The following is a 14,048-nucleotide window of genomic DNA, read 5'->3' on the forward strand; positions in this document are numbered from 1 at the left end:
CCTTAGCCTGTTGTCTCCCCCTGGTGGTGGGCTGATGCTGGCACATTAGTCTTTTTGTTTTGAGCAGTTGGTTTATGGTAATATAGGGCTTGCAGGCGCTGAACTTGAGCTTTAGGGGTTTGTTGTTTGGCTTATAGTGTTATATGTATTTGTTATTGTATTTATTGTTGTAGTCTATTTGTATACTTATGTATTGTATATATTGTTAGTCTGTGTATATTTTATGTAATGTATATATTGTATATATTGTGTGATGCCACCTGGGGTTTGGGTTTAGTTTAGGTTGGGTGGTGGGTTAAAAAGGGGGGAGGGGGTTTGTATGGGACTTTTATATATACAGAAAATCCTGGACTGGTTCATGGACGTCTGGTAACATGTACTGGGGGCATGGGATGCGGGACCAGCTCAGGGCCAAAAAAAAAAAAAAAAAAAAAAGTGGTGTTATTTTGTTTGTGTTGGTTTTTATTATTTTGTATATATTATTATTGTTGTTGTTGTTATTCTTTTTGGTATATTACTGGTATTGGGTTTTTGGTATTGCAACTGGGCCAGGAAATTCACATTTAGTATTAGTGTATATAGTTTATTAGTATGGTATGGGTATAATGGGTATTATAGGAATCTGTCTTTTGTAAATATTGTATATATTTGTTTGTGTGCAGGAATGAGTGTGGGGTGGACCGGTGTTGTATTTTATGCTATGGTGTTGGTTTTATGATCGTTATATTGATATGTTCTGTCGGATATGATATGTTTATGTTTTGTAATTTTTTTATTGTTATGTTTGAAATTTTAATAAAAGATCTACAGGATATAACTCAGGATCAGTACAGGATAAGTAATGTAACGTATGTACACAGTGATCTCACCAGCAGAATAGTGAGTACAGCTCTGGGGTATAATACAGGATATATAACTCAGGATCAGTACAGGATAAGTAATGTAATGTATGTACACAGTGACCTCACCAGCAGAATAGTGAGTACAGCTCTGGGGTATAATACAGGATATATAACTCAGGATCAGTACAGGATAAGTAATGTAATGTATGTACACAGTGACCTCACCAGCAGAATAGTGAGTACAGCTCTGGGGTATAATACAGGATATATAACTCAGGATCAGTACAGGATAAGTAATGTAATGTATGTACACAGTGACCTCACCAGCAGAATAGTGAGTACAGCTCTGGGGTATAATACAGGATATAACTCAGGATCAGTACAGGATAAGTAATGTAATGTATGTACACAGTGACCTCACCAGCAGAATAGTGAGTACAGGATATAACTCAGGATCAGTAATGTAGCACTGATCACCATTCAGTATGGACACTGTATATACTTATAAACTCCTGCGTGAGTAGCACAATCATTCATGTAGACAAACACAACAACAAATTATAATGGAAAATCTGTCATTTATTGAGGTGATTATTTTTTATAGGTAAGGACAGTGCAGGATTATCAGACACACATTATAGATTCTATATATCCTATACTGGGCCACAGGATGGTAGTTACTACTAGGGGTAGGGGGAATGGACATTCAAAATGATTGAAGAGGTAGAAACATTAAGTAAAGAAAGACATAGTGGTATAGACAGAGATCACCATCCAGGGGTCCGGATCTAGGACCCTCTAGATCATTCTTGAATCCGCTGCCGTTGAGGGTCTTATCATTCAGACTCTCTGTTACTGTCACTTATCTTGGGTCAACCCCCCAATGGAAACCAATGCTGTGTATGACGGATGAATACCGACCACTCACGTAGCGGAGGACGGTGCCGTCATATAGGGGGAAATCATTGAAGCTGTTGCCGGAGGGTTGTCCAAATCTGAATATTCTCCCGCGGCTTGTCACAAAGATCAGCTCATTGACATAGGAGGCCACCTTCCCCGACACTTGGGTGATGTTCTCGCCCCGATACAATAAGATCTCAAGGAGCGTTCCTGATGGATTCCCATAGTAAGGTCCCCAGGTGCCACCATACTGGAACTGGAGCCTGGAGAAGACAAGAACATAAAAAAAGAGACACTGCAGGAAAGAGTCTTAGGAGAGACACTGCAGGAAGGAGGTTAGGAGAGACACTGCAGGAAAGAGGTAAGGAGAGACACTGCAGGAAAGAGGTAAGGAGAGACACTGCAGGAAAGAGGTTAGGAGAGACACTGCAGGAAGGAGGTAAGGAGAGACACTGCAGGAAAGAGGTAAGGAGAGACACTGCAGGAAAGAGGTAAGGAGAGACACTGCAGGAAGGAGGTTAGGAGAGACACTGCAGGAAAGAGGTAAGGAGAGACACTGCAGGAAGGAGGCTTAGGAGAGATACTGCAGGAAAGAGTCATAGGAGAGACACTGCAGGAAAGAGGTAAGGAGAGACACTGCAGGAAGGAGGCTTAGGAAAGATACTGCAGGAAAGAGTCATAGGAGAGACACTGTAGGAAAAAGGTAAGGAGAGACAGTGCAGGAAGGAGGTAAGGAGAGACACTGCAGGAAAGAGGTAAGGAGAGACACTGCAGGAAAGAGGTAAGGAGAGACACTGCAGGAAAGAGTCTAAGGAGAGACACTGAAGGAAGGAGATTAGGAGAGACACTGCAGGAAAGAGGTTAGGAGAGACGCTGCAGGAAGGAGGTAAGGAGAGACACTGCAGGAAGGAGGTAAGGAGAGACACTGAAGGTAAGAGTCTTAGGAGAGACACTGCAGGAAGGAGGTTAGGAGAGACACTGCAGGAAGGAGGTAAGGGGAAACACTGCAGGAAATAGGTTAGGAGAGACACTGCAGGAAGGAAGTAAGGAGAGACACTGCAGGAAAGAGGTAAGGAGACACACTGAAGGAAAGAGTCTAAGGAGAGACACGGCAGGAAAGAGGTAAGGAGACACACTGAAGGAAAGAGGTAAGGAGAGACACTGCAGGAAAGAGGTTAGGAGAGACACTGCAGGAAAGAGGTAAGGAGAGACACTGCAGGAAAGAGGTAAGGAGAGACACTGCAGGAAAGAGGTAAGGAGAGACACTGCAGGAAAGAGGTAAGGAGAGACACTGCAGGAAAGAGGTTAGGAGAGACACCACAGGAAAGAGGTAAGGAGAGACACTGCAGGAAAGAGGTAAGGAAAGACACTGAAAGAAAGATGTAAGGAGAGACACTGCAGGAAGGAGGCTTAGGAGAAACACTGCAGGAAGGAGGTTAGTAGAGACACTGCAGGAAAGAGGTAAGGAGAGACACTGCAGGAAGGAGGCTTAGGAGAAACACTTCAGGAAGGAGGTTAGTAGAGACACTGCAGGAAAGAGGTAAGGAAAGACACTGCAGGAAGGAGGCTTAGGAGAGATACTGCAGGAAAGAGGTAAGGAGAGACACTGCAGGAAAGAGGTAAGGAAAGACACTGAAGGAAAGATGTAAGGAGAGACACTGCAGGAAGGAGGCTTAGGAGAAACACTGCAGGAAGGAGGTTAGTAGAGACACTACAGGAAAGAGGTAAGGAGAGACACTGCAGGAAGGAGGCTTAGGAGAAACACTGCAGGAAGGAGGTTAGTAGAGACACTGCAGGAAAGAGGTAAGGAGAGACACTGCAGGAAGGAGGCTTAGGAGAGATACTGCAGGAAGGAGGCTTAGGAGAAACACTGCAGGAAAGAGGTAAGGAGACACACTGCAGGAAGGAGGCTTAGGAGAGATACTGCAGGAAAGAGGTAAGGAAAGACACTGAAGGAAAGATGTAAGGAGAGACACTGCAGGAAGGAGGCTTAGGAGAAACACTGCAGGAAGGAGGTTAGTAGAGACACTGCAGGAAAGAGGTAAGGAGAGACACTGCAGGAAGGAGGCTTAGGAGAGATACTGCAGGAAAGAGTCTTAGGAAAGACACTGCAGGAAAGAGGTAAGGAGAGACTGCAGGAAAGAGGTAAGGAGAGACACTGCAGGAAGGAGGCTTAGGAAAGATACTGCAGGAAAGAGTCATAGGAGAGACACTTCAGGAAAGAGGTAAGGAGAGACAGTGCAGGAAGGAGGTAAGGAGAGACACTGCAGGAAAGAGGTAAGGAGAGACACTGCAGGAAAGAGGTAAGGAGAGACAGTGCAGGAAAGAAGTTAGGTGAGACACTGCATGAAAAAGGCTTAAGAAAGACACTGCAGGAATAGAGGCTTAGGAGAGATACTGCAGAAAAGAGATTATATAAAGTATCTCACCCTATGACATGACTTGGATTCTCCCGCACTCGCAGACCTGTTATTGGCCCCTTTAGCTGCTCCGAGGAGAATGAGAAGGCAGTGCCCCCTCCTGCACCGTACTCCCCCACAAAGGAAGAAAGACGAGACTGTACTAAAGGAGGAGAAGAGACAAATAAAGGAGAACCCCCCGCACAGCGGCCTCACACATACTCATACACACGCACATATATATATATATATATATATATATATATAGTAAGATGGTAAAATGGTGGATGAAAGGTACCACAGCCTCCTGCCTCATATCTGCAGATTATAATGTTTAGAATGGGGGGTGGGTGGGGGGTATCTATTATTATTCATGATATTCAGTGAAGTATAAAGACTTATTTACAGACAGTGCTCATGGGAAAAAATTTAACTCATCTTGTACCAGACAAAGCCGTGTTTCCTTAAAAAGAATTAGCCCCCCCCCCCCCCCCCCTTCTAGGAATAGCCCCTTATGCAGACGGCTATCTCAGGGTTCTTGCCCCAGTCAGTACAGAGCAGGGAGCTGGTTGGCCAGAGAGACGCCATAGATGCAGTTTAGCTGGTCCCCCACCCCTTGCCCAGTATATTTATTATGTGATGTCCCAGTTCGGGATTTGCATCTCACAGTCCTGTCAGGTTGAGTCCCTGCACGTCCCCAGGACTCACCTGCAGTGTCCCCCATAATGTAAATTAGTTGTACATTGAATGTAAAGGACCTCCGATATGGTCACATGGTTATTGATCACATGATAATGGTCACATGTTAAAGTCACATGTTTGTTACCTAGAGAGCACCAGGTGACCAGGTGACCTGCAGTTGGCCTATGGGCTCCTTGCTCCGCCCCTTTATAAGAGGGGGAGGTTCTACAATCTCTGTCTTAGATCCTGAGGTCCAGTCCAGATGTCTCAGGGTCAGTGTCCAGCACATCTGGAGGCCTCAACCTAAATTACAGCCACAAGTCAGTAAGTCATCTCTGTCTGCTGTCACCATCTTCAGTCAAGTCTATTATAGTCAGCGTGGCTGCGCTAGAGTCTGTCAAAGTCACTACAAGTCCCAGCAAGGTGCGAGGTCCCCTGTGTTACTGGTCATCTCTCTGGGATCCTGACCGAGCTGTAAAGACTGTTACCATCTGTCTACCTCAGTAAAGTTACCATTAACCCTAACCTCGCCTTGGACTATTATTTTCCCTGCCTAACTAGGACTAGCGCTGCTACCGCACAGGTGGTTCCTGGTTAAAACCACACTCTGGCGTCATGAACACGAAGGGGTTAATACCTTCTGCCCCTGGGCTACAACATCTGTCGCTGGGCAATACCATCTGCCCCTACACCTCACATCGCACCCCGACACCACATATGTATATATTTATATAGAGAGAGATTTTTTCCTTATAATGGACAGCTATGCTACATCAGAGATGTGTAATGACTACTACTCACCACTAGAGGCCACTGAGGAGCCCAGGATCAGGCACAGACACAGCAGAGCCAGCATTGTGCAGGGAGGGGAGCGAAGTCCTGGAGGTGTCACTGGTCCAGAGCTATAACCCAGGAGATTAGATATATACATGGATGTACAGTGTAAAATGGTCCCACTACAGCAGAAATATACTGATAAAGATTCACTAGTGAGAGTACCCCATTATTATACTGACACACTAGTGAGAGTACCCCATTATTATACTGACACACTAGTGAGAGTGCCCCCATTATTATACTGACACACTAGTGAGAGTGCCCCCATTATTATACTGACACACTAGTGAGAGTACCCCCATTATTATACTGACACACTAGTGAGAGTACCCCCATTATTATACTGACACACTAGTGAGAGTACCCCATTATTATACTGACACACTAGTGAGAGTGCCCCATTATTATACTGACACACTAGTGAGAGTACCCCCATTATTATACTGACACACTAGTGAGAGTACCCCATTATTATACTGACACACTAGTGAGAGTGCCCCATTATTATACTGACACACTAGTGAGAGTACCCCCATTATTATACTGACACACTAGTGAGAGTACCCCATTATTATACTGACACACTAGTGAGAGTGCCCCATTATTATACTGACACACTAGTGAGAGTGCCCCCATTATTATACTGACACACTAGTGAGAGTGCCCCATTATTATACTGACACACTAGTGAGAGTGCCCCATTATTATACTGACACACTAGTGAGAGTACCCCATTATTATACTGACACACTAGTGAGAGTACCCCCATTATTATACTGACACACTAGTGAGAGTGCCCCATTATTATACTGACACACTAGTGAGGGTGCCCCCATTATTATACTGACACACTAGTGAGAGTGCCCCCATTATTATACTGATACACTAGTGAGAGTGCCCCCATTATTATACTGACACACTAGTGAGAGTACCCCCATTATTATACTGACACACTAGTGAGAGTGCCCCCATTATTATACTGACACACTAGTGAGAGTACCCCCATTATTATACTGACACACTAGTGAGAGTGCCCCATTATTATACTGACACACTAGTGAGAGTGCCCCCTTTATTATACTGACACACTAGTGAGAGTGCCCCCATTATTATACTGACACACTAGTGAGAGTGACCCCATTATTATACTGACACACTAGTGAGAGTACCCCCATTATTATACTGACACACTAGTGAGAGTGCCCCATTATTATACTGACACACTAGTGAGAGTGCCCCCTTTATTATACTGACACACTAGTGAGAGTGCCCCCATTATTATACTGACACACTAGTGAGAGTGACCCCATTATTATACTGACACACAAGTGAGAGTACCCCCATTATTATACTGACACACTAGTGAGAGTGCCCCATTATTATACTGACACACTAGTGAGAGTGCCCCCATTATTATACTGACACACTAGTGAGAGTACCCCCATTATTATACTGACACACTAGTGAGAGTTCCCCCAATTATTATACTGACACACTAGTGAGAGTGCCCCCATTATTATACTGACACACTAGTGAGAGTGCCCCCATTATTATACTGACACACGAGTGAGAGTACCCCCATTATTATCCTGACACACTAGTGAGAGTGCCCCATTATTATACTGACACACTAGTGAGAGTGCCCCATTATTATACTGACACAATAGTGAAAGTGCCCCCATTATTATACTCACACACTAGTGAGAGTGCCCCCATTATTATACTCACACACTAGTGAGAGTGCCCCCATTATTATACTCACACACTAGTGAGAGTGCCCCCATTATTATACTGACACACTAGTGAGAGTGACCCCATTATTATACTGACACACTAGTGAGAGTACCCCCCCATTATTATACTGACACACTAGTGAGAGTACCCCCATTATTATACTGACACACTAGTGAGAGTACCCCCATTATTATACTGACACACTAGTGAGAGTGCCCCCATTATTATACTGACACACTAGTGAGAGTACCCCATTATTATACTGACACACTAGTGAGAGTACTCCCATTATTATACTGACACACTAGTGAGAGTGCCCCCATTATTATACTGACACACCAGTGAAAGTGTCCACATTATTATACTGACACACTAGTGAGAGTGCCCTCATTATTATACTGACACACTAGTGAGAGTACCCCCATTATTATACTGACACACTAGTGAGAGTGCCCCATTATTATACTGACACACTAGTGAGAGTGACCCCATTATTATACTGACACACTAGTGAGAGTGCCCCCATTATTATACTGACACACTAGTGAGAGTGCCCCATTATTATACTGACACACTAGTGAGAGTGCCCCATTATTATACTGACACACTAGTGAGAGTACCCCATTATTATACTGACACACTAGTGAGAGTACCCCATTATTATACTGACACACTAGTGAGAGTGCCCCCATTATTATACTGACACACTAGTGAGAGTACCCGCATTATTACATTGACACACTAGTGAGAGTACCCCCATTATTATACTGACACACTAGTGAGAGTACCCCATTATTATACTGACACACTAGTGAGAGTGACCCCATTATTATACTGACACACTAGTGAGAGTGCCCCCATTATTATACTGACACACTAGTGAGAGTGCCCCATTATTATACTGACACACTAGTGAGAGTGCCCCATTATTATACTGACACACTAGTGAGAGTACCCCATTATTATACTGACACACTAGTGAGAGTACCCCATTATTATACTGACACACTAGTGAGAGTGCCCCCATTATTATACTGACACACTAGTGAGAGTACCCGCATTATTACATTGACACACTAGTGAGAGTACCCCCATTATTATACTGACACACTAGTGAGAGTACCCCATTATTATACTGACACACTAGTGAGAGTGTCCCATTATGATACTGACACACTAGTGAGAGTGACCCCATTATTATACTGACACACTAGTGAGAGTGCCCTATTATTATACTGACACACTAGTGAGAGTGCCCCCACTATTATACTGACACACTAGTGAGAGTGCCCCCAATATTATACTGACACACTAGTGAGAGTACCCCCATTATTATAATGACACACTAGTGAGAGTACCCCCATTATTATACTGACACACTAGTGAGAGTGCCCCCATTATTGTACTGACACACTAGTGAGAATGCCCCCATTATTATACTGACACACTAGTGAGAGTGCCCCAATATTATACTGACACACTAGTTAGAGTGCCCTCATTATTATACTGACACACTAGTGAGAGTGCCCCCATTATTATTATGACACACTAGTGAGAGTACCCCCATTATTATACTGACACACTAGTGAGAGTGCCCAATTATTATACTGACACACTAGCGAGAGTGACCCCATTATTATACTGACACACTAGTGAGAGTACCCCCATTATTATACTGACACAATAGTGAAAGTGCCCCCATTATTATACTGACTTATACTGACACACTAATGAGAGTGCCCCCATTATTATACTGACACACTAATGAGAGTGCCCCCATTATTATACTGACACACTAATGAGAGTGCCCCCATTATTATACTGACACACTAGTGAGAGTACCCCCATTATTATACTGACACACTAGTGAGAGTACCCCCATTATTATACTGACACACTAGTGAGAGTACCCCCATTATTATACTGACACACTAGTGAGAGTACCCCCATTATTATACTCACACACCAGTGAGAGTGCCCCCATTATTATACTGACACACTAGTGAGAGTGCCCCCATTATTATACTGACACACTAGTGAGAGTGACCCCATTATTATACTGACACACTAGTGAGAGTACCCCCCCATTATTATACTGACACACTAGTGAGAGTACCCCCATTATTATACTGACACACTAGTGAGAGTACCCCCATTATTATACTGACACACTAGTGAGAGTGCCCCCATTGTTATACTGACACACTAGTGAGAGTACTCCCATTATTATACAGACACACTAGTGAGAGTGCCCCCATTATTATACTGACACACTAGTGAAAGTGCCCCCATTATTATACTGACACACTAGTGAGAGTGCCCCCATTATTATACTGACACACTAGTGAGAGTACCCCCATTATTATACTGACACACTAGTGAGAGTGCCCAATTATTATACTGACACACTAGTGAGAGTGACCCCATTATTATACTGACACACTAGTGAGAGTACCCCCATTATTATACTGACACACTAGTGAGAGTGCCCCATTATTATACTGACACACTAGTGAGAGTGCCCCATTATTATACTGCCACACTAGTGAGAGTACCCCATTATTATACTGCCACACTAGTGAGAGTACCCCATTATTATACTGACACACGAGTGAGAGTACCCCCATTATTATCCTGACACACTAGTGAGAGTGCCCCATTATTATACTGACACACTAGTGAGAGTGCCCCATTATTATACTGACACAATAGTGAAAGTGCCCCCATTATTATACTCACACACTAGTGAGAGTGCCCCCATTATTATACTCACACACTAGTGAGAGTGCCCCCATTATTATACTGACACACTAGTGAGAGTGACCCCATTATTATACTGACACACTAGTGAGAGTACCCCCCCATTATTATACTGACACACTAGTGAGAGTACCCCCATTATTATACTGACACACTAGTGAGAGTACCCCCATTATTATACTGACACACTAGTGAGAGTGCCCCCATTATTATACTGACACACTAGTGAGAGTACCCCATTATTATACTGACACACTAGTGAGAGTACTCCCATTATTATACTGACACACTAGTGAGAGTGCCCCCATTATTATACTGACACACCAGTGAAAGTGTCCACATTATTATACTGACACACTAGTGAGAGTGCCCCCATTATTATACTGACACACCAGTGAAAGTGTCCACATTATTATACTGACACACTAGTGAGAGTGCCCTCATTATTATACTGACACACTAGTGAGAGTACCCCCATTATTATACTGACACACTAGTGAGAGTACCCCCCCATTATTATACTGACACACTAGTGAGAGTACCCCCATTATTATACTGACACACTAGTGAGAGTACCCCCATTATTATACTGACACACTAGTGAGAGTGCCCCCATTATTATACTGACACACTAGTGAGAGTACCCCATTATTATACTGACACACTAGTGAGAGTACTCCCATTATTATACTGACACACTAGTGAGAGTGCCCCCATTATTATACTGACACACCAGTGAAAGTGTCCACATTATTATACTGACACACTAGTGAGAGTGCCCTCATTATTATACTGACACACTAGTGAGAGTACCCCCATTATTATACTGACACACTAGTGAGAGTGCCCCATTATTATACTGACACACTAGTGAGAGTGACCCCATTATTATACTGACACACTAGTGAGAGTGCCCCCATTATTATACTGACACACTAGTGAGAGTGCCCCATTATTATACTGACACACTAGTGAGAGTGCCCCATTATTATACTGACACACTAGTGAGAGTACCCCATTATTATACTGACACACTAGTGAGAGTACCCCATTATTATACTGACACACTAGTGAGAGTGCCCCCATTATTATACTGACACACTAGTGAGAGTACCCGCATTATTACATTGACACACTAGTGAGAGTACCCCCATTATTATACTGACACACTAGTGAGAGTACCCCATTATTATACTGACACACTAGTGAGAGTGACCCCATTATTATACTGACACACTAGTGAGAGTGCCCCCATTATTATACTGACACACTAGTGAGAGTGCCCCATTATTATACTGACACACTAGTGAGAGTGCCCCATTATTATACTGACACACTAGTGAGAGTACCCCATTATTATACTGACACACTAGTGAGAGTACCCCATTATTATACTGACACACTAGTGAGAGTGCCCCCATTATTATACTGACACACTAGTGAGAGTACCCGCATTATTACATTGACACACTAGTGAGAGTACCCCCATTATTATACTGACACACTAGTGAGAGTACCCCATTATTATACTGACACACTAGTGAGAGTGTCCCATTATGATACTGACACACTAGTGAGAGTGACCCCATTATTATACTGACACACTAGTGAGAGTGCCCTATTATTATACTGACACACTAGTGAGAGTGCCCCCACTATTATACTGACACACTAGTGAGAGTGCCCCCAATATTATACTGACACACTAGTGAGATTACCCCCATTATTATAATGACACACTAGTGAGAGTACCCCCATTATTATACTGACACACTAGTGAGAGTGCCCCCATTATTGTACTGACACACTAGTGAGAATGCCCCCATTATTATACTGACACACTAGTGAGAGTGCCCCAATATTATACTGACACACTAGTTAGAGTGCCCTCATTATTATACTGACACACTAGTGAGAGTGCCCCCATTATTATTATGACACACTAGTGAGAGTACCCCCATTATTATACTGACACACTAGTGAGAGTGCCCAATTATTATACTGACACACTAGCGAGAGTGACCCCATTATTATACTGACACACTAGTGAGAGTACCCCCATTATTATACTGACACAATAGTGAAAGTGCCCCCATTATTATACTGACTTATACTGACACACTAATGAGAGTGCCCCCATTATTATACTGACACACTAATGAGAGTGCCCCCATTATTATACTGACACACTAATGAGAGTGCCCCCATTATTATACTGACACACTAGTGAGAGTACCCCCATTATTATACTGACACACTAGTGAGAGTACCCCCATTATTATACTGACACACTAGTGAGAGTACCCCCATTATTATACTGACACACTAGTGAGAGTACCCCCATTATTATACTCACACACCAGTGAGAGTGCCCCCATTATTATACTGACACACTAGTGAGAGTGCCCCCATTATTATACTGACACACTAGTGAGAGTGACCCCATTATTATACTGACACACTAGTGAGAGTACCCCCCCATTATTATACTGACACACTAGTGAGAGTACCCCCATTATTATACTGACACACTAGTGAGAGTACCCCCATTATTATACTGACACACTAGTGAGAGTGCCCCCATTGTTATACTGACACACTAGTGAGAGTACTCCCATTATTATACAGACACACTAGTGAGAGTGCCCCCATTATTATACTGACACACTAGTGAAAGTGCCCCCATTATTATACTGACACACTAGTGAGAGTGCCCCCATTATTATACTGACACACTAGTGAGAGTACCCCCATTATTATACTGACACACTAGTGAGAGTGCCCAATTATTATACTGACACACTAGTGAGAGTGACCCCATTATTATACTGACACACTAGTGAGAGTACCCCCATTATTATACTGACACACTAGTGAGAGTGCCCCATTATTATACTGACACACTAGTGAGAGTGCCCCATTATTATACTGCCACACTAGTGAGAGTACCCCATTATTATACTGCCACACTAGTGAGAGTACCCCATTATTATACTGACACACTAGTGAGAGTGCCCCCATTAGTATACTGACACACTAGTGAGAGTACCCCCATTATTATACTGACACACTAGTGAGAGTGCCCCATTATTATACTGACACACTAGTGAGAGTGTCCCATTATGATACTGACACACTAGTGAGAGTGACCCTATTATTATACTGACAAACTAGTGAGAGTGCCCTATTATTATACTGACACACTAGTGAGAGTGACCCATTATTATACTGACACACTAGTGAGAGTACCCCCATTATTATACTGACACACTAGTGAGAGTGCCCCATTATTATACTGACACACTAGTGAGAGTGCCCCCATTATTATACTGACACACTAGTGAGAGTGCCCCATTATTATACTGACACACTAGTGAGAGTGCCCCCATTATTATACTGACACACTAGTGAGAGTGACCCCATTATTATACTGACACACTAGTGAGAGTACCCCCATTATTATACTGATACACTAGTGAGAGTGCCCCATTATTATACTGACACACTAGTGAGAGTAACCCCATTATTATACTGACACACTAGTGAGAGTGCCCAATTATTATTCTGACACACTAGTGAGAGTGCCCCATTATTATACTGACACACTAGTGAGAGTGCCCCATTATTATACTGACACACTAGTGAGAGTACCCCCATTATTATACTGACACACTAGTGAGAGTACCCCCCCATTATTATACTGACACACTAGTGAGAGTGCCCCATTATTATACTGACACACTAGTGAGAGTGCCCCATTATTATACTGACACACTAGTGAGAGTGCCCCATTATTATACTGACACACTAGTGAGAGTACCCCCATTATTATACTGATACACTAGTGAGAGTGCCCCATTATTATACTGACACACTAGTGAGAGTAACCCCATTA

The 14,048-nt window shown here is 43.2% G+C and overlaps 1 protein-coding gene across 1 annotated transcript; it reads right to left on the reverse strand.

The window, feature by feature from the left end:
* Positions 1 to 1,438: 1,438 nt before the first annotated feature.
* LOC130285001 (zymogen granule membrane protein 16-like) lies at positions 1,439 to 5,718 on the reverse strand. The gene is made up of 3 exons (XM_056536037.1): positions 5,624 to 5,718; positions 4,172 to 4,304; positions 1,439 to 2,005 (listed from the first exon to the last, which is right to left on the reverse strand). The coding sequence occupies exons 1-3, from the start codon at positions 5,676 to 5,678 to the stop codon at positions 1,705 to 1,707; spliced, it is 489 nt and encodes a 162-aa protein (XP_056392012.1). The 5' UTR covers positions 5,679 to 5,718; the 3' UTR covers positions 1,439 to 1,704.
* Positions 5,719 to 14,048: the final 8,330 nt, after the last annotated feature.

This window comes from Hyla sarda, chromosome 8, assembly GCF_029499605.1.
Source record: "Hyla sarda isolate aHylSar1 chromosome 8, aHylSar1.hap1, whole genome shotgun sequence".
NCBI lineage: Eukaryota > Metazoa > Chordata > Amphibia > Anura > Hylidae > Hyla > Hyla sarda.